Source organism: Ursus maritimus, unplaced genomic scaffold, assembly GCF_017311325.1.
Source record: "Ursus maritimus isolate PB19 unplaced genomic scaffold, ASM1731132v1 scaffold_1, whole genome shotgun sequence".
Taxonomy (NCBI): domain Eukaryota; kingdom Metazoa; phylum Chordata; class Mammalia; order Carnivora; family Ursidae; genus Ursus; species Ursus maritimus.
This window is the reverse complement of record NW_024423343.1, coordinates 106302840-106328145: the sequence shown is the minus strand read 5'-3', so window position 1 is coordinate 106328145 and position 25306 is coordinate 106302840. Positions and strand designations below refer to the sequence as shown.

Genomic DNA, 25306 nt, shown 5'->3' with positions numbered 1-25306 from the left:
AAAGTTTTTAATTTGATAAAACCCAATTTATTATTTTTTTCTTTTAGATTGTGCTTTTGGTATCATGTCTAGAATCTCTTTACATAATCCTAGGGTTTTTTGTATTTTTTATAAAACTTTTATAGTTTTACATTTTACACTCATTTATGACCCGTGTTGAATTCATTCTTGTGTATGGTGCGAGGTTTTGTTTGATGTTGACTTTTTTGCCTGTGGAAATCCAGTTGTTTTTGGCCTTGAACTTGAGGGGTACTGTTTTGTATTGCCTTTCCTATCCTGAATTTTTAGGATTAGTACTATTAAGTAGGTAAGTCTTTACAGCTATTAAATGAAATATTTTACTGGGGTGCCTGGCTGGCTCAGCCTAGTAGAGCAAGTGACTCTTAAATTCAGGGTCATGAGTTCAAGCCCCACGTTGGGTGTAGAGACTACTTAAAAATAATTTTTTTTTCAGATTTATTTATTTGAGGCTGTGCCTGGGTGGCTCAGTTGGTTGGGCGGCTGCCTTCGGCTCTGGTCATGATCTCATGGTCCTGGGATGGAGTCCCAGGGCAGGTTCCCTGCTCAGTGGCAAGGCTGCTTCTTCCTCTGCCCCCCCCCAACTTGTGCTCTTGTACACACTTTCTCTCTTAAATAATAAATAAAATCTAGGGGCGCCTGGGTGGCTCAGTCGTTAAGCATCTGCCTTTGGCTCAGGGTGTGATCCCAGGGTCCTGGGATCAAGCCCCGCATCGGGTTCCCTGCTCTGCTGGGAGTCTGCTTCTTCCTCTCCCACTCCCCCTGCTTGTGTTCCCTCTTTCACTGGCTGTCTCTCTCTGTCAAATAAATAAATAAAATCTTTAAAAAATAATAAAATAAATTTTAAAAATAAAATCTAAAAAAAAAACAGGTTTCTTTATTTGAGAGAGAAAGCATGTGCATGTGTGTGCAGATTCAAGTGGAGGGAGGGGCAGAGGGAGAGAATCTTGAAGCAGACTCCCCACTGAGCACAGATCCCGACTCGGGCTGGATCTCACAACCCATGAGATCGTGACCTGAGCCGGAACCAAGAGTCAAGTGCTTAGCCAACTGCAGGTACCACAAAAATAAAACCTTTTTTTCTTTAAAAAAAAAGTTTAAGAAGAATTTATAATGATATGAGTGGATACTTCTGATAAAACTGAAAAAAATAGGATATACAGTTTTAAACATTAAATTTGTAGCTACCTCAGATTCCTAGAGTATTCTGATAAAATATACTGGAAAGTTATAAATGTGATGCCTCTGGGTAGAGGGCTGGGTGTGTGAGGTGGAGAAAAATTATTTTCAATTTATTTTCTTTTGGATCTTTGCCATGTATGTGAGTTTCCTCTTTTATTAGAAATAGGTTTACAAGAAACTACAACGTGTAAGTACAATTGTGATTTTAAAAAAAAAAAAGAAATTTCCTAAGACAACATATGCATTAAAGAATTCTGGGAGAAAAAAAGACACTACCGTAGTGAAAATTGGTTGCCTTTTAATGACGTGACTTTAAGTGATTTTGTTAAAATGTTATTTTCTAAGTTAATTTTATTACTGCTTATAAAATTTGGTGGGGGTGGCACAAGGAAAAGGTATTTTTAAAACTTGAATTTCCTTTAAAGCTTACCTTAAAGTTCAACTTCTAGAATCAAGTAAGAGAGTCTAAGTTGTGCTACACATTGTACAAAAAGACCTGGACAAACACCCACCCTCTGAGATGTTTGCTACATTATCTTTGCTTTTGTGTTTCAGTGCCAAGCCTAAGTCGGAGATCCATGTATCGATGGCCACTCCAGTTACTGTGTCCATGGAGACTGTGTCCAGTCAAAATAATGATCAGCCCGCCATTGCAGTCCCTCCCACGGCTCAGCAGCCTCCACCGACCATCCCAACCATGATCGCAGCCACAAGTCCCCCATCACAACCAGCTGTCGCCCTCTCAACCATTCCTGGAGCAGTCCCCGTCACTCCCCCCGTCACTACAATTGCGGCTGCCCCTCCACCATCAGCTGCTGTAGCTGGCAGTCTCTCCTCTGTGTTGGGCCCTCCGGTACCTGAGATAAAAGTTAAAGAGGAAGTGGAACCAATGGACATCATGAGGCCAGTCTCTGGTAGGTTCATTCATGGAGTTCTCTTTATTGGCATGTGCTTCCTCTTTTCCTGGCTCTCCTCGAGGGCCAGACTCTTGGGTGACCCTCAGTTGTGAAGCCTGACCCGTTGGTACCTGTTGTAAATTTGCATGTCATTCATTTTAAGAAGGGGACTGCTAGGCTCCTTTTGAAACTAAAACCATTTTTGCTGCCCTTTTAGCATCAATTTTATTTCTTACCAGAATCATAAAAAAGATGAACGTTTCCCCAAGAATATCCTTAAATAGAGCTTCTGTAGTTATATTGTTTTCTATTTCTCATTTTGGTTTGAGTCTTCTGTCTTTTTTTCTTAGTTAATGTAGTTAAAGCATTGCCTGTTTTGTTTTGTTATGTTATTGTTTATTCTGGTGTCTGTTTTATTTATTTCTGATTTTTCATTGTTATTTCCTTTCTCTGTTAAATGTCAGTAAATTCATTTTCTAGTTCTTTGTGGTATAATGTTGTTTATTTGAACATTTTTCCTTATTATAAGCATTTATAGTATAAAAAAATTAAAAATATAAAAAAGGGTCAAAATAAGATCACAGCTAAGTGCTAATTAGTTACAATTTATTCCCTGCCAATTTTTGTTGCCCTGTTACACAGTGAAGCAAGATTTATGTTGTTGAAAATACTCTCTTGATAAACTTACATGTGATTAGTAAAATCGTAAAACTCCTCACTGCTTTCTTTGCCTCCTCTCCTCGACTCTAAACTTCAGGTGTGTGAAACACAGGTCGCTTTGGAAGTTTTCTTTTTGTTTGTTTGTTTATATGTTAGTAATTTATTGAGGAATGCTGCTTCCCCTGACTACAAAAATAGCATTTAATGTACAAAATTTATGAAATACAGATAAAACCAAAGTGGAAGGCAAGTCATTTTGTTCTCTAATGAGCCAGCACTGCCCTCTTACCATTTTGGCATAAAGACCTCCATCCCCCATGCTGTTTGTTCAGTAAGAGGTGTGGTTGTGCTGTGTCTGCAGTTGTTAAAGCTGCTGTTTGTTTGCATTTATTATGCCATGAAATATTCTTCTAGCTTACCCATATTTAGCCTCAGCACTTCATTGAAAGACACTGTGGATAACCCAGGAGGGGAAATGAAATGTTTTCAATTTTACTGTTCTTCTCTCTTGATTTGAGTAGTTCCTCTTAACCTCTCTCTGCTAGGAAATTGGCAGTAATCACACCTTAAACTGTAGGGCTCTATGCCAGGTACTGATAATACAGCCTTATATAAAACATACATCTCCGTCATCTTGGGGCTTACATTTTAATAGGAGAGAGAAACTGTCAAATAAAGCAGTAATAAAATACACATATACCTCAGGGAGATTGTGGGTTCATTTCCAGATCACCACAATAAAGCAAGTATTGCAGTAAAGTGACTATCACAATAAAGCAAGTCAAATGAATTTTTTTGATGTCCCAGTACATAAAAAAGTTATGTTTACACAATACTGTAGTCCATTAAGTATACAAAAGCATTATGTCTTTAAAAACAATGTACATACTTTACTGAAAAAAGTTTATTGCTAAAAAATGCTAACCACCATCTGAGTTTTCAGTGAGTCATAATCACTGGTCACAACCACCATAACAAATATAATAATGAAAAATTGTGAAATATTGAGAGAATTACCAAAATGTGGTATAGAGACATGAAGAGAGCAAATGCTATTGGGAGAATGGTGCTAATAGACTTGTTTAACAGAGGGTGGCCACAAACCTCCAGTTTTTGAAAAATGCAATATCTGCGAGGTGCAATGAAGCAAAGCACAATCAAGTGAGATATGGCTCTGTAAGGGGAAGTTAGGGCTGGCGCTGTGGTTTTAAGAAGAGCTTTAAAGGAAGGGCCTCACTGAGGAAGTGATCTTTGAATAGAGACATTAAAAAGATGAAGTGCTAGTCATTAGGGTATCTGGAACAAGAACATTCCAGGCCCTAGTTAGGAACAAGCCTTGTATGCTCAGAATAGCAAAGACAGTTCAGGTAGACAGTCCAGGGATAGTATGTGGACTTCATAAAATCATTAGGGATCCAGGCTCCTAACACCCCTAGTTTGACCCTCATGCTTTTGATTCACGATAGCTGCTAGAACTCTAGCTATCATATCTGAGTTCTAGGGTGACAAGACAAGGAATAGAAGGTCACACCTTTTAAGGGAACTTATTAAAAGTGCTACAACACACTTCTGTTTTCATCTAGCCACACCTGTCTATAAAGGAGGCAAGTAAATAGAGTCTTTCAGCTGAATGGCAGTGTGTCCATCTATAAGTGTGAGGGTCCTCCTTCTAAGGATGGTGAAGTTGTGGTATCGTAGAAAGCAGTCAGCACCCTCTGCTGTAAGTAGAGTGCTTAGCACAGTGCCTGGCACATAGGAAGCCTCAATAAGTGGTAGTTCTCTTTTCTGTCTTCTTAACCATTCTCATTGGTTGGAAATCAAGTAAAGCTTTCCATTATTTTTGGATTCTTATACATGTATGTGCTCTTTTTCCTATGACAGCAGTTCCTCCCCTGGCTACCAGCACTGTCTCCCCGTCTCTTGCGTTGCTGGCTAACAACCTGTCCATGCCTACAAGCGACCTACCGCCTGGTGCCTCCCCAAGGAAAAAGCCTCGAAAGCAACAGCATGTGATTTCAACAGAAGAAGGGGATATGATGGAGACGAACAGCACTGATGATGAGAAGTCTGCTGCCAAGAGTCTTTTGGTGAAGGCTGAGAAACGCAAATCTCCACCCAAGGAGTATATTGGTAATGGTCACTTGGGCTAGCTATTGTCATGTGAAGCTTTCCCACTTAAGTCAGGAGTCCATCCCTGAGGCTGTTTACATAATCAGGTTTCACTTAGGGATCACTTCTTGGAGTTACACCTTGAGGACTCTTGACAATATATAATAAGTTATTTAGTACCTTCCTTTTCTTTTCTTCTGAATAGATGAAGAAGGTGTGAGGTATGTCCCGGTGCGTCCAAGACCTCCCATTACTTTGCTTCGTCACTATCGGAACCCCTGGAAGGCTGCTTACCACCACTTTCAGCGGTACAGTGATGTCCGGGTTAAAGGTTAGTTGCATGAAATTGGTCTTTCGCTTGACTGTAATGTGATCACAGTAGAACAGGAAGCTAGAATTATAGTTTTCTAGTTTCCAGAAAACCCAAGTGGTGACAGGATGACTTCTTTAGCCCCCGGGGTAGTTGCGGAAGAAAGAGCTGTACTAGATTGTTATTTGACATAGTCCACATTAGTCCCAAGGATGTCAGATGCACATACATTGTAAGCCCCAGGAAGTTTATTTTACAAAAGACCTTTTGCTTAACATATGGGAAGCTCTTAAAATAGTTCTGGGCAAGTGCCGAGTAAATGGTTTTGTTGTTATTGTGCTTGAGAATTACATTTTAATAAACCCACATACAATAAAAGCAGCTGATAGTACTTTGCAAATATTTACAAATATTTCTACTGATATGCTTTAAGTATATTTAATCTCAGATATAATCATTGCACAGAGAAGAGTAAGTTTTCAGAGAATTGGTCACATTCCTCACTCCCTCACATAAATTCTACTTGGAAATTTCTCTGAGGGTTTCCTTGAAGCCTCAAGATGAGTCAGAGTTGGGTGGTATTTGATGTCTGTGAGCATGGGTGAGGGTTCTGACAGTTTAGTCTCTGAGTGGAAGTACAGAGGTGGCTGCACTTCCAGCAGTTCTTCCTCACGAGGTGCCTTGAGCTCTGAAAATAAGCTAGATTTCCAAAGGCCAGGGAGTGGTGGCCTTTGATAGAAGGAGGACATGGGCTACTAAACGTCTCTTCACATCACAAGGATTCCATATCATAGCAGGAAAGTGTTTTAAAGTATTGCCTGGTAACATTTTAAGCCATTCTGAAGGATTGTTACCGCTTTCTGGGACTCGTTCTTCAAAACTATCTGAGCTCAGTGACAGCTGAAAGTATTGATACAAATAGTCTCTTGACTGTTAAACTGTATTGATCCGCTTTGCCTAAGCTTTAAAATCATGTTCATATAAATAAATCAAGATGGAATAGTGAAAATTGGTCAGGTAATTTCATAGGAAGGAAGAAAAGAGAAACCAAAGAACAAAAAGTGCAGGAAATAAACAGAAAGCAAATAGTAATATGGCAGACTTAGCCTTACATTTCAGTAATTACCTTAAATAGTCTGAACATACCAATAAAACACCAATTGTCAGAGTAGATGGACAAAGAAGACCCAGTTCCACTCTGTCTTTAAGAAACTCATTTCAGATTCAATGGCGTAAGTAAATTGACAGTTACAGGATGGAAATGATATATACAGTGCAAAAATAAAGCAGGAGTGGCTATGTTAATGCCAAATCAGGTAGACTTCAGAGGAGAGAAAATTACTAGAGACAGAAAAAGACATTACATGCTAATAAAAAAAAAATGTACAGAAAACAGAAATGAAGAGAATATATGAAGCAAGCTAAAAGGAGAAATAGGCAAATGAGCGGTGGTAGTTAGAACTTCAACACCCTGCTCTCAGCAACTAGTAAAACGATGTAACAAAAAATCAGCAAGGACTACACACCACCATATCTAACAGACCTTTATAGAACACTCCCAACAGCAGCAGAATAAACATTGTGTCAGGTGCCTACAAAACATAAAGATAAACCATATTCTGGATCATAAAAGAAACTTCAACAAATTTAAAGGAATTGAAATCATACAGGGTATCTTCATTGACCATGATGGAATCAAACTAGAAACCAGTAAGAAAAAGATAACAGAAGAATTCCTTGAAAACACAAACTGCCAAAACTCAACCAGAAGCAAATAGACAATCTGGTTAGTCTTAGAACTCATGAATAAAATGAACTCATAGTTTTGAAGCTTCCAAAGGAATCTGTATTTTCAGATACTCTAACTGGGAAACTCTACTCAACTTTTAAAGAGGAATCAACACCAGTTCTCTATAATCTCTTCTAAAATATAGGAGGAAGTATTTCCATATTAATTTTATGAGGCCAGTATTTCCCTAACACAAAATCCAGACAAGGAGAGTACAAATATAGAAAACTAATTATCAATATCCTTCATGAATATAGATGCTAAAGTCTGTAACAAAATGTTAGCAAATTAAATACAGCGACATATAAATAGCAGTTTATACCTTGATTGAGTGGGGTTTGTGCCAGCTATGCAAGGCTGGGTCACCATTTGAAAATCAGTGATTCACCATTATTAACAAGCTGTATTAACTTCCTAGGGCTGCCATAACAGAGTACCACAAACTCAGTGGTCTAAAATTACAAATTTATTCTCTCAGAGTTCTGGAGGCTAGATATCCAAAACCAAAGTATCTGCAGAATCATGCTCTCTCTGAGGGCTGTAGAAGAAAATCCTTCCTTGCCTCATTTTAGCTTCTGCTGGTTGCCAGCAGTCCTTATTATTATTTGGCTTGCAACTACATCATTCCAGTTTCTGCCTCCATCTTCACATGACGTTCTTTCCTGTGTCTCATCTCTTTCTCTATATCCTTACAAGGACATCTGTCATTCATTTAGGGTCCCCTCTAATTCAGTATGACTTCTTCTTGACTTGCTTATATCCAAAAAGGCCCTATTTCCAAATAAGGTCACCTTTATAGGTACAATGGTTAGGACTTCCAATGTGTCTTTTGAGGGGACACAGTTCCACCCACAGCAAAAGCTAAAGAAGAAAAATATGTATGTCAAATAATTTTTCTGCATCAATTGATAAAATTCAACACTTTTTCATAATCTCTCAAAAACAGGGAAAGAAGACTTCCCTAACTTGATAAAAAGTCTGCAACAAACCTACAACTATCATTATACTTAACAGTGAAAGATCAAATGCTTTCTGCCTGAGATAAGTCAAAAGATCAGGCTGTCCTCTCTTCTCTCTCTCACTACTCTTACTCAGCGTAGTACTGGAAGTTCTAGACACCATGTAAGTCAAGAAAGAGATAAAAGACTATATGGGTTGGAAAGGATTAAATAAAACTGTCTTTATTTGCAAATGATATCACTGTCTACATAAAAAAATCTCAAGGATTCCACCAAAAAAACCTCCTGAAACTAGTAAATGAGTTCAGCAAGGTCACAGGATGCAATGTCAGCACACAAAAATCAATTATAATTTTAGATATTTGAAATGAACTTGTGCAAACCGATATTGAAAACGTAATAGTATTTGCGGTTGATCCTCCAAAAATGACCTATTTAGGTATAAATCTAGCAAAACATTACAGGATGTGTTTGCTGTAAACTGTAAAATGCTGCTGAAAGAGATCTGAATAAAAGAAGAGATATGCTGTGTTCATGGATTTGAAACTTAACGTAAAGATGTAATTTTCCCTAGATTGATCAACGGGTTTAATACAGTTCTACCAGACTCACAGAAAGGTTTTTGTAGACATAGTAAATCTTATTCTAAACTTTATATGAAAAGTATAGAAAGTAGAACAGCTAAAATAACCTTGAAAAACAAGAGATACCGTTTTTTCTGATATTAAAGCATATAGTTTACAGTAGTTTAAACAGGGTGGTATTTGCAGAGGGATAGATAGATAGCTAGATATAGATATAGATGACTAGAATGGAAAGTGCAGAAATAGACCCACACAAATATGCTCAACTGAGTTTTGACCCAGTGGAAAAAAATCCAGTGGAGGAAGGAGAGTCTTATTTTCAACAAATGGTGCAGGACGTCCATAAGTTCAAAAAAAAAAAAAAAGAGCCAAAGACCCTAACTTAATCCTCACACCCTATATAGAAGTTAACTCAAAATGAATAATAGGTTTTTTGTTTGTTTGTTTTTAAAGATTTTATGTATTTATTTGACCGAGAGAGAGACAGCCAGCGAGAGAGGGAACATAGGCAGGAGAAGTGGGAGAGGGAGAAGCAGGCTCCCTGTGGAAGAGCTTGATATGGGGCTGGATCCCAGGACTGCGGGATCACGCCCTGAGCCGAAGGCAGATACTTAACGACTGAGCCACCCAGGCGCCCCTGAATAATAGGTTTAAATATGAAACATAAAACTATTAAACTTTTAGAAGAAACCCTAGGATAAAGTGTTTAGGATCTAGGGCATGGTGAACGGTTCCTCAATATGACACCAAAAACACTGTCCACAAAAAGAAAGGAAAATAAATTGGACTTAAAAACTTTTTATATCTGAAAAACCCTGTTAGGAGGATGAAAAGACAAACTATAGACTGGGAGAAAATATTACCAAACCACATATTTCATAAAGAGCTCATATCTAGAATATATGTATTAGGAACTTTCAGTACTTAACATTAAATAAAAACAATAATCCAATTAGAAAATGGACAAAGGCATGAAGAGACATTTCACCAAAGAGGATAACTTGAATGGCGTGCACGAGAAGATATTCAAGGGAATAGAAATTTCCGGTCCTTAAGTGTGGTCTGCGCATAGAGACTTTCTTACAAAGTTTAATTTGGTGGGTGAAGAAGTAACTTTATAGTGGATATACCTGACAAAACACTACCTCAGCCAGGTGCTCAAGGTCAATATGAATAGTGATGGATCATAATTAATAGTATACCCTTCTGTTCAGAATTAAGCAACTGTCAATATACACTGCTATATGTATAAGATGTTATACATATAAACCTGGTAATAACTACAAATCAAGAACTGGTAATAGATGTGCAATAAATAGAGAGAAAGCAATCCAAATATATTACTAAAGCAAGCCAGTGAACCATGAGAGAAGAAAGCATGAGAAGAAAAGAAAAATAACCATAAAACAAGTAGCAAGGGGGGCGCCTGGGTGGCACAGCGGTTGAGCGTCTGCCTTCGGCTCAGGGCGTGATCCCGGCGTTCTGGGATCGAGCCCCACATCAGGCTCCTCCGCTATGAGCCTGCTTCTTCCTCTCCCACTCCCCCTGCTTGTGTTCCCTCTCTCGCTGGCTGTCTCTATCTCTGTCAAATAAATAAATAAAATCTTTAAAAAAAAAAAAAAGTAGCAAGGGGTATGTGGGTGGCTCAATTGGTTGAGCATCAGACTTTTGATTTTGGCTCAGGTCATGATCTCAGGGTCGTGAGATTAAGCCCCACATCAGGCTCCACGCTGGGCATGGAGCCTTAGTGAGATTATCCCTGTTCTTCTGCCCCTCCTTTTCCCCAACCCTCCCCATGTGCATGCTCTCGCTCTCTGATGGGGGGGAAGATAACAAAATGGCAAATCCATACCTATCAGTAATTACTTTGAATGTAAATGGACTAAACATTCCAACCAAAAGACATAGGATAACAGAATGGTTACAAAAGCAAGACGTATCTGTATGCTACCTACAAAAGACTCATTTCAAACCTTAAAGACACAAGTAGATGAAAAGTGAAGGGATGGAAAGGCATTTATCATGCAAATAGAAGTGGAAAGAAAGCCAGAGTAGCAATATTTATATCAGACAAAATAAACTTTAAAACTAAGGCTGTAAGAAGAGACAAAGAAGGACACTATATAATCATAAAATCCAACAAGAAGATTGTAAATATCCAACAATAATTGTAAATATTTGTGCATCCTGCATGGGAGCATGCAAATACATAAAGCAGCTAATAACAAACATAAAGGAAATAGCCAATAGTAATATAATAATAGTAGGGGTCTTTAACACCCCACTTATATCAATGGATAAATCATCCAAACAGAAAATCAACAAGGATACAGTGGCTTTGAATGACACAGTGGGCCAGATGTATCTAACAGATATATTCAGAACCTTCCATCCCAAAACAGCAGAATACACAGTCTTTTCAAGTGCACATGGAACATTCTCCAGAATAGATCACATTAGGTCACAAAACAAGTCTCAACAAATTAGAAAACATGGAGGTCATACCATGCATCTTTTCAGACCACAGTGCTATGAAACGAAATCAACCACAAGAAAAAATCTGGAAAAAACACAAATACATGGACATTAAATAACATGCTATTAAACAGTGAATGGGTCAAACAAGAAATCAAAGAGGAAATCAAAAAATACATGGAGACAAGTGAAAATGAAAACATAATGATCCAAAATCTTTGGGATGCATCAAAAGGTATTCTAAGAGGGAAGCTTATAACAATATAGGCCAACCTCAAGAAGCAAGAAAAATCTCAAGTAAACAACCTAACTTTACACCTAAAGGAGCTAGGAAAGGAAGAACAAACCCCAAACGAGTACAAGGAAAGAAAGAAAGAATAGAGCAGAAATAAATGAGATAGAAACTTAAAAAAAAAAAAAAAAAGACCAGATCATTGAAACCAGGAGCTTGTTCTTTGAAAACATCAACATAATTAATAAACCTTTAGCCAGACTCATCAAAAGAAAAAGAGAAGACTCAAACAGAAATGAAACAGGAGAAAGAACAACTGACACCACAGAAATACAAAGGAATATAAAAGAATATTCTGAAAAATATGCCAACAAATTGGACAACCTAGAAGAAATGGATAAATTCCTAGAAACATAACTTCCCAATACTGAATCAGGAAGAAATAGAAAATTTGAACAGACCAATTACCAGCAATGAAATTGAATCAGTAATCGGAAAACTCCCATCAGACTAAAGTCCAGGACCAGAGAGCTCCATAGGTGAATTCTACCAAACATTTAAAGAAGAGTTAATACCTATTCTTCTCAAACTATTCCAAAAAATAGAAGAGGAAGGGAAGGCTCCAAATTCATTCTGAGGCCAGCATTACCCTGATATTGAAACCAGGTAGACACCACAAAAAGAACTATGGGCTAATATCTTTGATGAACATAGATGCAAAAATCCTTGATGAAATATTAGCAAACCAAACCCAACAATATGTTTAAAAAAATCATTTGCCACAGTCAAATGAGATTTATTCCTGGGGTGCAAGGGTGTTTCAGTATTCACAAATCAATCAACATGATACATCACATCAACAAGAGAAAGGAAAAAAGCCATATGATCATATCAGTAGGTGCAGAAAAAATATATGACAAAGTACAAAATCCATTCATGATTTTAAAAAACTTTTAGCAAAATAGGTTTGGAGGAAACATACCTCAGCATAATAAAGGCCATATCTGAAAAACCCACAGCTAACATCGTATTCAGTGGTAAAAAACTGAGAGCTTTTCCACAAAGATCAGGAACAAGCAAGGATTTCCACTTTTACCACTTTTATTCAACCTGGTATTGGAAGTTCTAGCCACAGAGTGAAACATGAAAAAGAAATAAAAGGCATCCAAATGGGGAAGGAAGGAGGAGAACATTCACTGTTTGTAGATGACATGATACTATACATAGAAAACCTGGAAGAGTCCACCAAAAAACTACTAGAACTGATAAATGAATTCAGTGAGGTTGCAGGATACAAAATCAATACACAGAAAATCTGTTGTGTTTCTATATACTACTAATGAAATAGCAGAAAGAGAAATTAAGAAAACAGTACCTTTTACAAGTACACCAAAAATAATAAGACACAAAGGTAAGGAGGTGAAAGAACTATACTCCAAAAACTATAAAACATTGATGAAAGAAATTGAATGTGACACAGATGGAAAGATATTACATGCTCATGGATTGGACGAACAAATATTGTTAAAATGTCATTACTACCCAGGGCAATCTACAGATTTCATGCAATCCCTGTCAAAATGCCAACACCATTTTTCACAGAACTAGAATAAATAACCCTAAAATTTGTATGGAACCAGTTACAAATGACCCTGAATAGCCAATACAATCTTGAAAAAGAAAAACAAAACTATAGGTGTCACAATTCCAAATTTCAAGATACAGTACAAAACTGTAGTAATTGAAACAGGATGGTACTGGCACAAAAACAGACACAGATCAGTGGAACAGAATAGAGAGCCCAGACATAAACTCACGATTATATGGTCAATTAATCTTTGACGAACGGAGGCAAGAATATGCAATGGGAAAAAGTCCCTTCAACAAATGGTATTGGGAAAACTGGACAGCAATATGCAAAAATGAAACTGGACCACCTTCTTACACCATACACAAAAATAAACTCAAAATGGATTAAGGACCTAAATGTGAGACCTGAAATCATAAAAATCCCAAAGGAGAACAGACGGTAATTTCTCCAACATCAGCCATAGCAACATTTTTCTAGATAACGTCTCCTAAGGCGAGGGAAGCAAAAGCAAAAATAAACTATTGGGACTTCATCAATATAAAAACTCCTGCACAGCAAAGGAAACAACCAACAAAACTAAAAGACAGCCTACTGAATGGTAGGAGATATTTGCAAATGACCTGTCTGATAAAGGGTTAATATTCAAAATACATAAAGAACTTCTATAACTTGGGCGCTTGGGTGGCTCAGTAGGTTAAGCACGTGCCTTCGGCTCAGGTCATGATCCCACGGTCCTAGGATCAAGCCTCACATCAGGCTCTCTGCTCAGTGGGGAGCCTGCTTCTCCCTCTCCCTTTGCCTGCCGCTCTGCCTACTTGTGCTCTTTCTGTCAAATAAAATATTTTTTTAAAAAAGAACTTCTATAACTCGACACCACAAAACCCCAAACAATCCAATTTAAAAATGGGTAGAAGACATGAAGAGGCATTTTTCCAAAGAAGACATCCAGGTGGTCAACAGACACATGAAAAGATGCTCAGCATCACTCATCATCAGGGAAATGCAAATCAAAACCACAATGAGATACCACCTCACACCTGTCAGAATGGCTAAACTCAACAACACAAGAAACAAGTGTTGGCAAGGATATGGAGAAAAAGGAACCCTCACACACTGTTGATAGAAATGCAAACTGGTGCAGCCATTGTGAAAAACAGTATGGAGGCTCCCTAAAAAATTAAAAATGGAATTACCATATGATCTAGTAATTCCACTACTGGTTATTTACCCAAGGAATTTGAAAACACTAATTTGAGAAGATATATGCACCTCTTTGTTTATTGCAGTATTATTAACAATAGCCAAACTTTGGTAGCAACCCAAGGGTCCCTCGACAGATAAATGGATAAAGAAGATGTGATATATATATACACAAAGGAATATTACTCGGCCATAAAAATGAAATCTTGCCATTTGCAGCAACCTGAATGGATCTAGAGGGTATAATGCTAAGTGAAATAGGTCAGAGAAAAACAAATACCATATGATTTCACTCATGTGGAATTTAAAAAAAAAAGGGGGGGAGACAAACCTTAACTATAGTTAGAGAACAAACTGATGAAACTGATGGTTACCAGAGGGGAGGTGGGTTGGGGCCAGAGGTGAAATAGGTGAACAGGATTAAGAGTGCATTTACCATGATGAGCACGAGGTAATGTATAGGGTTGTTGAATCACTATATCATACACCTGAAACTAATATATAACTCTGTATGTAATCATACTGGAATTTTTTTAAAAAATAGTATATACCCGTCATGGGCTGTGATGGCATTGGCACTTCCCCTCTATGTGTCCTCTCATGACTACATTCTAATCCTGAGAGAAGCATCAGACAAATCCAAATAGTAGGGCAGCCTGCAAAATTACTTGACCAGTAGTCTTCAAAACTGTTAAGGTCATCAGAATCAAGGACCATCCTGAGAAACCATCAAGCCAACAGTTGTCCAAGGAGACATAACAAGTAAAATGTGCAGCGGTATTTTCATTGGGTCCTGAACCATAAAGTTTATTTTTAAAAAAATGTTCAACATCACTAGCCATTAAAGAAATTGAAATTGAGATGTCACTACACACCTGTCAAAACAGCTGAAACAAAAAATGCTGATAATGCTAAATGCTGGTGAGGATGCAGAGAAGCTAGATTTCTCGTACATTCCTTTAAGCACCTTGAACCTGTAGTTACACTGCCTTCTGGCCTCCCTTGTTTCTCCTTAAAAGTCAGCTATTGATTATGTGAGGTCATGCATTTGTCATACTTGTAATTCTTGGATATTTGGGTTATCGTTTTTCAGTAAATTGAGGACATTTCAGCCATTTTTTTTCTTTGAATATTTCTTCTTTCTCTCTTCTTCTGATACATTACCTGTGTGTTGAGGCTTTTAATAGTGTCTCTTTCTCGGAGGCCCTGATTATTTTTCTCATTCCTTTTACTCTGTTCTTCAGCCTGCATAATCTCTATCAGTCTGTCTTCAACTCGACTAATTCTCTTTTGTACCAGTTCCCATCTGTTGTGTTCCTGTAAGTGAATTTTTTTTTAAGTATTTTATTGTACTTTTTAACTCCAGAATTGCCATTTGGTTCCTTTTTATAATTTCTACCTCTTTATTGATCTCTCAACTTAATTTGACATGGTCATCATACCTTCCTTCTTCACTCCTGCATTACTTCCATTCAGTGAATTTATTTATAATGGCTGCTTTGAAATCTTTTTCTAATAAATTTGACATCTGGTCGCTCTCATTAAGCGGGTTCTTTTGCCTGCTTTCTTCCCCCCGTGTATGGGTCACTCTTTATTATTCTTTGCATGCCTCATAATTTTTTGTTGGAATCTAGACATTCTAGATAACTCTGAATACTGGTCTCTCCCCACCCCACCCCAGGCTTGTTATTGTTATTTGTTTGTATCTTGACTGGTTAGATTATTTCAGTGAAGTCTCATCACCTCCTCCACCAGGTGTGTCGACCCTTCAGTGTTGCTCCTCAGGGAGGCATAGCTTCAAGTATGCCAGCAGTCATGCTGGGACGACTATGGCACTGGTGGAGCTCTCGCCCACTCTTTCCCTGACCACACGCAGCTGATTAGCCCTGCTAATTGCGTGCTGTTTGCTCTACCAGAACACAGTACTGGAATGTGCTCTGGAATACACATTGTATTCCTCTGCGAATTATTCCAGTCAAATCATAGCTCCTTTCAGAGTAGTTACTGAAGTTAGTGTTTGATGTTTGTTCTGCCCCCAAGAGGACTTCTCTCAGCCATCTTATTCTTTGTTCTTTCCTACAAACTAGTCAGCCCACAGTCTAGGCTGTATCTTCATCTGATCTACAACGTTCCCAATTGCCTTTCACTACAGCCCCCACTGTTCTTAGGAGCACCTTTAGGTTTCAACTTCATAGTCTGTGGCAAATGGAGTCAGTTCCTTTAGGAAAAGATTAGAAGCTACCTGTTTTATGGGCTGTTTCTCCCCCAGGCAGAATCTCTGTGCTAGGCTTCTGGAGTTGGCGTGAGGACAATGGCAGCCTTCTCTCTAAGTAACACCCCATTCTAGGAGGTGAGCATCAAGTGAAGGGGAAGAAGAGTTAGCAGCCTGGGGTCCTCTTGGCTTGCCTCTCCCAGCATGAAACCACCACTTCACAAAGCAGGAGAAAGGCTCCCAGGGCCCAGTGTTCTCAGCACACTTTGCAGTCTCCATTCTAGACTAGGGATTGAACAGAAGAGAGCCCCTGCATCTCAGTTGTACCCACCTAGGACTTAGCCTGAGCAGCAGGGTGAGGGAAGCAGGATGGGAGGAGAGGGAACCCCATGTTCTGGGCTGCAGCAGTCTACATGGAGATCCACCTCACTGAGCTAGGAGAGAAAAACAGGGAATGGTCTTGGTTCAGATACCATGGACTCACTGTTCTTACCGCAGATTTGCTTGAATAGATGCTACATGAATAGAAATTTTCTGTTTTCCCTTAGGAGCCTTTCCAGAGGTCTAAATAGTTATTTTTAAAATTTTCACCAATTTCACTGGAGAGCAGGTTAGCAGAGTGCTGTCATACCACACGTCAGTTGTCTCTCATACTTTGCTGAGCTAACTGCTCTGGAAAACAGTTTGGCAGTTTCTTAAAAACTAGAACATACACTTACCATATGACCAAACAGTTATATTCCTGGGCATTTATCCCGGAAAAATCAAAGCCTGTGTCCCCACAAAAATCTGTACACAGCTGTTCATAGCAACTTTTTTTGGAATAGACAGAAACTGGAACGTACTTATTGGCCATTTGTATACCTTTTTTCGAGAAATATCTGTTCAGATCCTTTGCCCTTTTTAATTGGTTTCTTTTTATTATTGAGATGTAGGAATTCTTCATTTGTTCTACATACAAGTCTTTTATCAGATATATCCTTGTACCATCTTTGCAACTTCCTCAGAATCTATCATTATTTCAAAATAAAGAGTTTTTTCAAATGTTTAATATGAAGTACTCAAGTACATCTGAAACCGGTAAATATCTGAATAGTCAGACTGCATCGTCATCACAGTTGTGGTATTGTACTGTAGTTTTACAAGATGCTGCCACTGGTGGAAATCAGGTAAAGAGTACTTAGGATCTCTGTGTCCTTTCCTACAACTAACTGCATGTGAATCTCCAATTACCAAAAAATTTTTAAAATTCTTTTAAATCATATGCACACTAATATTTGCCTACTAGTTAGGGTTTTTTTTTTTTTTTTTTTAATTGGTGAACTTCTTAGAGCAGTTTTAGGTTCACAACAAAATTGAATAGAAGGTACAGGGATTATGCTCATGGATCGGAAAAATAAACATAGTTAAAATGTCTATGCTACCCAGGGCAATCTACACATTCAACGCCATCTCGATCAAAATACCAATGACATTTTTCAAAAAGCTGGAACAAGCAATCCTAGAATTTGTGTGGAACCAGAAAAGACCCCGAATTGCCAAGGAAATGTTGAAAAAGAAAAACAAAGCTGGGGGGCATCACGTTGCCTGATTTCAAGCTATACGACAAAGCTGTGATCACAAAGATAGCATGGTACTGGCACAAAAACAGACACGTCGACCAATGCAACAGAATAGAGAACCCAGAAATGGACCCTCGACTTTATGGTCAACTAGTCTATGACAAAGCAGGAAAAAACATCCAGTGGAAAAAAGACAGTCTCTTCAATAAATGGTGCTGGGAACATTAGACAGCTATATACAGAAGAATGAAACTTGACCACTCTCTCACACCATACACAAAGATAAACTCCAGATGGATGAAAGACCTCAACGTGAGACAGGAATCCATCAAAATCCTAGGGGAGAACATAGGCTGCAACCTCTATGACATCGGCTACAGCAACGTCTTTCATGACACGTCTCCAAAGGCAAGGGAAACAAAAGAAAAAAATGAACTTTTGGGACTTCATCAAGATAAAAAGTTCCTGCACAGCAAAGACAACAGTCAACAAAACAAAGAGGCAACCCACAGAATGGAGAAGATATTTGCAAATGAAACTACAGATAAAAGGCTTGTATCCAAGATCTATAAAGAACTTCTCAAACTCAATATCCAAGAAACAAATAATCAAATCAAAAAATGGGCAGAAGATATGAACAGACACTTTTCCAATGAAGACATACAAATGGCCAACAGACACATGAAAAAATGTTCAAAATCATTAGCCATCAGGGAAATTCAAATCAAAACCACATTGAGATACCACCTTACACCAGTTAGAATGGCAAAAATGGACAAGGCAAGAAACAACAAATGTTGGAGAGGATGTGGAGAAAGGAGAACCCTCTTACACTGTTGGTGGGAATGCAAGTTGGTACAGCCACTTTGGAAAATAGTGTGGAGGTCCGTCAGAAAGTTAAAAATAGAGCTACCCTGGGACCCAACAATTGCACTACTGAGTATTTACCCCAAAGATACGGACATAGTGAAGAGAAGGGCCATATGCACCCCCAATGTTCATAGCAGCATTGTCCACAATAGCTAAACTGTGGAAGGAGCCAAGATACCCTTCAACAGACGAATGGATTAAGAAGATGTGGTCCATATATACAATGGAATATTACTCAGCCATCAGAAAGAACGATTACCCAGCATTTGCAGCAACATGGACAGGACTGGAGGAGATTATGCTAAGTGAAATAAGTCAAGCAGAGAAAGACAATCATCATACGGTTTCACTCATTTGTGGAACATAGGGATAGCAGGGAGATCGGTAGGAGAAGGAAGGGAAGAATGAAGGGGGAGTAAACAGAAAGGGGAATGAACCACGAGATACTATGGACTATGGGAAACAAACTGAGGGCTTCAGAGGGGAGGGGGATGGGGGAATGGGATAGGCTGGTGATGGGTAGTAAGGAGGGCATGTATTGCATTGTGCACTGGGTGTTATACGCAAGCAATGAATCATGGAACTTTACATCAAAAACTAATGATGTACTGTATGGTGATTAACATCATATAAAAAAAAAAGGTACAGGGATTTCCCATGTACCCCTAGTCCCCACACCCACCACAGTGGTACATTTGGTACATTCGATGAACCCACACTAACACATCTTTATCACCAAAAGTTTATCACTTACATTAGTGCTCAGTCTTCGTGTTCTACATTCTGTGGGTTTTGACAAATACATATATAGTCTTTTCAAGAATAAAATTTTAAATAAAGTAAAATTTTAAAAATATTTTAAAATAATTTTTAGTTATTTTAAATTAATTTTTAATTAATTTATAAATACATTTTTTAAGATTTAGAGCACAAGGAGGGGGAGCAGCAGGCAGAAGAAGAGGGAGAAGCAGGGAGCAGGGAGAACCATGGAGCAGGGAGCCTGACCTGGGGCTCAATCCCAGGACCCTGGGATCATGACCTGAGCCAAAGGCAGACGCTTAACTGAGTGAGCCACCCAGGCGCCCCTATAAATACATTTTAAGTTGTAGTTAAACAGTAGTTAAAACTTCACATACACAGCTCAACTCACCTTTGACAAGTACCCCTCAATCCTACTTTCCCTCTCCCCAATCCAAATGATATGTTTTTATTTTACTACAGTTCTGGTTACTGGACTTTCCTATCCAAATGTGAAATGCTGTTCAAATTTGATTCCTTTCATTTCTCCAAGATCTAGATAACACCAAAAAGCTTCTAAAACTTCATGCCCAATTCTCCACGTGCTTGCAAGCATCACACATGAACAAGGCTCCAGGCCACAAGAGACCATTTCTCTTCCTTTAAGAGATTAAAATATTAATTTGCTCTCCTTCGAACTCACTAGATTAGCAGAGTACGTCTTTACAGCATTCTTCAGGGGTGAACAAAAGGAGAAACTTTTATTCATGTTGTGACTTCTGTTCCTAATGACTTAAATGCAAAGGAATTATTTAAAGATATTTAAGTAAAGAAATTCTTGATAAAATAGTATGTATCAGTAGCTTGAACCCAAATTATTTTAGCTTTATAAAAATTGAAATATACTTTTTTTTTAAATGGTTCCAGAAGAGAAGAAAGCTATGCTGCAGGAAATAGCTAACCAGAAAGGGGTATCCTGTCGTGCTCAAGGCTGGAAAGTTCACCTCTGTGCTGCTCAGTTGCTACAGCTGGTGGGTAGAGTTCTAGTAGTTGTTATGTCCTGCTGAAGAGAGGAACAAATGCCGGAGGCATCGGAGTTCACTCAGAGAGAGTTTCCTTTTGAGTAATTCCGAAGCATTCCCAAGTAACATGGGTTATGCAGAATTTTTATGTAAAATACATAATGTTGTAATTACTATATCTATCCCAAGGTAGAATTCAAACATATCTTAGTCTGGTACCCAGAACCAAAATATATTGAACTGTGGTATAAGACCGACAGTTAAGGTTCAATATTTTGTGTTTCTGTGAATCTGAAACAGCCTCAGATGGCCTAACTGTAAGCCCTTGCTCCCTACAATGCTCCTTATCACAGGGACCAGGCTCAACTCCCACTTCTTCCTGATTAGTGGGCTTTAGTTCCCTGCCAGTTTGAAATATTGTTCGAATAAGCTGTCACATCCCCATGGTAACCAGGGAACACCTCTCCCTCTCGATACTACAAAGCCTGCCTCCTACAGCCCCTGCTTGTTCACTCTGTTCCTGAGTGCAGCCCCTGCGTGGCCCTGCGTGGTGTGTGGTGTCCTCCTCCCCTGGGCTGTGAGTATATTGACTAGTAAACTGCTATTGATCTCATGTGTCCAGTGTTGGCGGGTGTTACGTGTCCGTTTCCATAACCCTTGGGCGGGAATCCTTCCTTCACCAAGGAGGTGAAGGGGGGTGCAATCAAAACAACAACCTCATGAAGTTTTTCCATCTTTGGAGTAGCTGTGATCTGAAGAACATTGTCTATTATGAGTATCTTTGGGGAAAAAAAAAAAGTAGTGCCGTGGCTGCTTTTTGTACTTTAGAAAAGCATGTTTCTGTGAAACCTTTAGACTGGGTTTTTAGAGGAATGGTGAATTCAGGGCAGTAATTAAAAGTTATCCTTGAAGATAGGCCCTAAATTATTACTCATTGTTGATCAGTTTCCCTTGCTGTACATTAGCGCCCTAGTCCTTGGGAGAAAGGATTCTATCACCCAAATAGCTCTCATACCAGTTTACAGAAGTGATTCAAGGTGGGTGCATTTGCCTGAGGTTACCAAGGAAAAGTATCTCTGAGGCCATGATGCCCTTCCTATTGTGTGTTGCAGACGAATCTAGAACATGATGTTTATGAAAGACTCACCAACCTACAGGAAGGGATTATCCCAAAGAAAAAAGCAGCAACTGATGATGATCTGCACCGAATAAATGAACTGATACAGGTTTGACATAGCCCTTTCCCTCTGATCATCCAGTTTATGGGGTTGTCACTGCACGGTCTTACTTCTCCCGTTTCCCCTCCCTCTTTCACTAATACCTTTAGTAAAAACCTACTATTTGGGGTGCCTGGGTGGCTCAGTTGGTTGAGCATCCAATTCTTGGTTTCGGTTCAGGTCATGATCTCACGGGTCATGGGATCAAGCCCCACATTGGGCTCCGCACCTGGCGGGAAGTTTGCTTAAGACTCTCCCTCCCCCTCTGCTCCTCCTACCACCCCACCCCACCCCTGCTCGCACACGTGCTCGCTTTCTCTAAAATAAATTAATCCTAAAAAAAAAAAACCTGTTTACTCTAGCCTGCATTATGAGAAAGACTAAAACATTTTTTTCTATGTGGAAGCCACAGAATGGCCTCATTCCATAGGTGAAAAGTTATTTGAAAGCCTGGTGGTCTCCTGGTGACTGATTGGTGTTGATGTCTTCTGTTGCAGGGAAATATGCAGCGGTGTAAACTTGTGATGGACCAGATTAGTGAGGCCAGAGACTCCATGCTTAAGGTTTTAGATCATAAAGACCGTGTCCTGAAGCTTCTAAACAAGAACGGGACTGTCAAGAAGGTGTCAAAATTGAAGCGAAAGGAAAAAGTGTAGACCCAGAAGAATCAGGACTTTGGAAACAGAATTTATGAAGAATGATGGTGGGGGTGGGGGGAGGGTTTTGGTTATTCTCAAAGTGGAACATTGAAATAAAGGAAGTGTTCCTTAATTCACACAAGAAAACAGGGACCCATGGTACCCAGTGGCACAAACGGATCAGAGCTCTTCTGAAGCAGTGAACTGCATTCTCTCTTACAGGCATATCCCTCTTAAACATGCTGTGTCATAAATGACTCCTGATGCATCAGTGTCTGCCAGTTAGAATCAGTGACACAAATGAATGGCTGGCAGTTTTCAGCCTTCTGGTTTATAAACTGTATTTATCTGATGGATTCCTGCAGGACCCATACTGAGCCTGGACTGAAATATCCGCTTGGACCATCTATTTTCTCTCTACACTGAAAATCAAACCTCTTCCCCTCATCCCAGCCGGTTCTTACTCTGTCTGACCTTCAAATGCCTGAGCTGGCCTTTTACAGCAATGCCATGGCACCGAGAGACTTGCCACATCTCACACTCTAAAGGGTTTGAACTATTAATTCTTGTCATTTTTTTAAAGAACCATTTCAGAGTGAAATCGTTATATTGTCTGTCCTGCGTGAGTCAGAGTTGGGTTTTCGTGGAGGTTCAGAGCAGGCAACACCCAAAGTTGCTCTGAGATCCTTGTTCTGAAGTACGTTCTCGGTTATTTGTACTTCTGTAGCTGGTGTGATGCTGTTAATTGTATGTACCACACATCTCCAAATGTTAATAAAGGACTCAAAGAGGTTTTTGTACATGAGCAGTTTGCATCTTTTTATAAAGTGAATCAGTGCTGTGCTGATCACCATGTGAGTGTGTGTCCTACTGTAATTTCTTACACAATGTTGGGAGTCTACTCTGCTAAAGTTTCGTTATTACACATAAATGGGTTCCACTTACCCTGGTATTTTGAAGATGTCACAACGGTAAAATCTGTTGGCTCTTGGTTATCTTGAATACAAGACTGTATTTTGTCCCATTGCAGGTATAAATTGGTCAAATTATAGAACAATTAAGGCTGCAGGAGTTGGGTGGAACTGCCACGGAGCGTGGATTTTCTTCACAAGGTTGCTCTTGCTTCCTCTGAGCTACCCGAATGGTATAGTAGCTTGACTTTCTTCCTTTGAATACAAGCAGGCATCTCTCTCCCTTTTAGCTGGATGTTCTCTTTCCTTAGGACATGGGTTGCCAACTTGAGTCTGGAGCTCTCCTCTTTGCCCTGACGTGAATAGATTTAAGACTGGAAGTCTCTGTCAGTTCTGACCAGGTCTTTGGGACCAATACTCTGGCTCACCTGGAACAGGCTTCCTCCAGTTGAAATGGTAAGCTCTCATCTGGTATAGCACTGGAGAAGAAGCAAGGTGGGCTTCTGATTAGGCCACATAGGCCTGTGTGGCCTAGGCTAAGAAGTCCTCAGAATAATCTCCACTGCTTCATGGAGCCAACTTTGAAAAGTATTATTGGTTGTTTGCTAGACACCAGTATAGTGTGCTAGACTGTGCTAGAGGAATGTTCCTTTGCCTCAGTTTCTCCTGTGCACATACTGCCCCAGTGAGCTCATGTGGTGTGCTGGCTATGATTCAGGTACTTGGGATCCTGCATTACAGATCTGTCTTCTCCAAAAGTATTGTCACCGCAATTTAAACAAAACAGACAACTCGTCAAAGGAAGCTTGTTAGTGCAGGTTAGAACAATAGCGTTTTCAGTATTTCCTTGCCTTATACAGTCAGAAGCTGGGAGAGTCTTGTCTGTGTCTAGTATGTTGTTTAAAAACAGCTTTATTGAGGCCTAACCTGCAATCAATTAAACATCTCAACATGTACAATTTGATAAGATTTGACGTGTATACATGCCCATTTCACCATCACCATGGTCAAGGTCGTGAACATATCCATCAGACTCAGTAGTTTCTCCTGATGCCTCTTAATTTCTTCCCTCTCACCCCTGCCTGCCTCCCTATCTTCAGACAAACACTAGTCTGCTTTCTGTCACTAGATTAGTTTGCATTTTTTGGAATTGTATGTGAGTGAAATCATACAATGTAATCTTTGTAGGAAGGAATGTGTTTTCTTCTACTCAGCATAATGGAAATTTATCCTGAGATTTATCTGTGTTTCCAGAATTCATCGCTTTTTGTTGCTGAGTACCAAGCTCTGCACTGCATGCATGTCCCACAAGTTGTTTATCCATTCACCTGTAAAAAGACATTCAGGCTGTTAGCAGGTTCGGGTTATTACAGATATAACTGTTCTGTACATTTATGTTATTTATATGGACGTGTATTTGTATATAACTTTTTAATTGCTGATATTATATTAGTTGTGCTTTCCAGGGATTTATAAACAGGAGATAGTCCAGAGACCAAGTGGCTTTTGGTCTAGAAAAATATCATTCACAGACTTAAGGATTAGAAAGAATTGGAAATATATTTGAGGTAAGCCTTGGATTTGGCTTCTTTTCTCTACAGTGGAGAATCAAAGAAACATAAATCGGGGGGGGGGGAGTTTTAACCCATCCGCTTTGTCTAGAAAATCTTTCATATATATATTTTTTTTAGAAACCTGGATATTTCAAAACCTCATTAAATAGGAAATGCCTTATAGTATTTTCATTTTCAGTGATTTTATCGCAGTAATAATATAGAATCATACAATTTTAGAGTTTAAAAGTTGTTTAAAGATTATACAGTTCAACCCATCCTGTGAAAAAATGGACACGTTTGTACTTTATTACTGTAAATTACAGCACAGATATAGAAAACTACATGAAACAAATGTATAGCTTCATAAATTTTTAAAAGAACACTTTGAAATTACCACCCAGGGTGAAAAATAGAACTTTGTTAGTCACCTCAGAAGCCCCACAACTGTCCCATCCCAATCACAACTCTCTACCTCCCCCAAAATAGCCATGAACTTGACTTTCTCTTTCAAATAACCAATGTTATTGTTGTACAATTATGTAGAACAAAATACCCAAATCTTAATAGATTTATGC

The 25306-nt window shown here is 39.0% G+C and overlaps 1 protein-coding gene across 9 annotated transcripts in view; it reads left to right on the top strand.

Moving 5' to 3' along the window:
* SAP130 (Sin3A associated protein 130) overlaps positions 1-23064 on the top strand; it is a 79275-nt gene extending 56211 nt beyond the window's left edge. For 4 of the 9 annotated variants that reach the window (XM_040619423.1, XM_040619405.1, XM_040619420.1 and 1 more), the window contains 7 exons: positions 1756-2114; positions 4638-4886; positions 5071-5196; positions 20315-20418; positions 20894-20986; positions 21522-21635; positions 22124-23064. In XM_040619423.1, the coding sequence (XP_040475357.1) occupies positions 1756-2114; positions 4638-4886; positions 5071-5196; positions 20315-20418; positions 20894-20986; positions 21522-21635; positions 22124-22282 (1204 nt within the window). In that variant the 3' untranslated portion in view covers positions 22283-23064. Of the gene's footprint in view, positions 1-1755; positions 2115-4637; positions 4887-5070; positions 5197-20314; positions 20419-20893; positions 20987-21521; positions 21636-22123 lie in introns of those variants that run through there. The other 5 variants (XM_040619443.1, XM_040619416.1, XM_040619432.1 and 2 more) reach the window with 2 other exon arrangements.
* The last annotated feature ends 2242 nt before the right edge of the window (positions 23065-25306 follow it).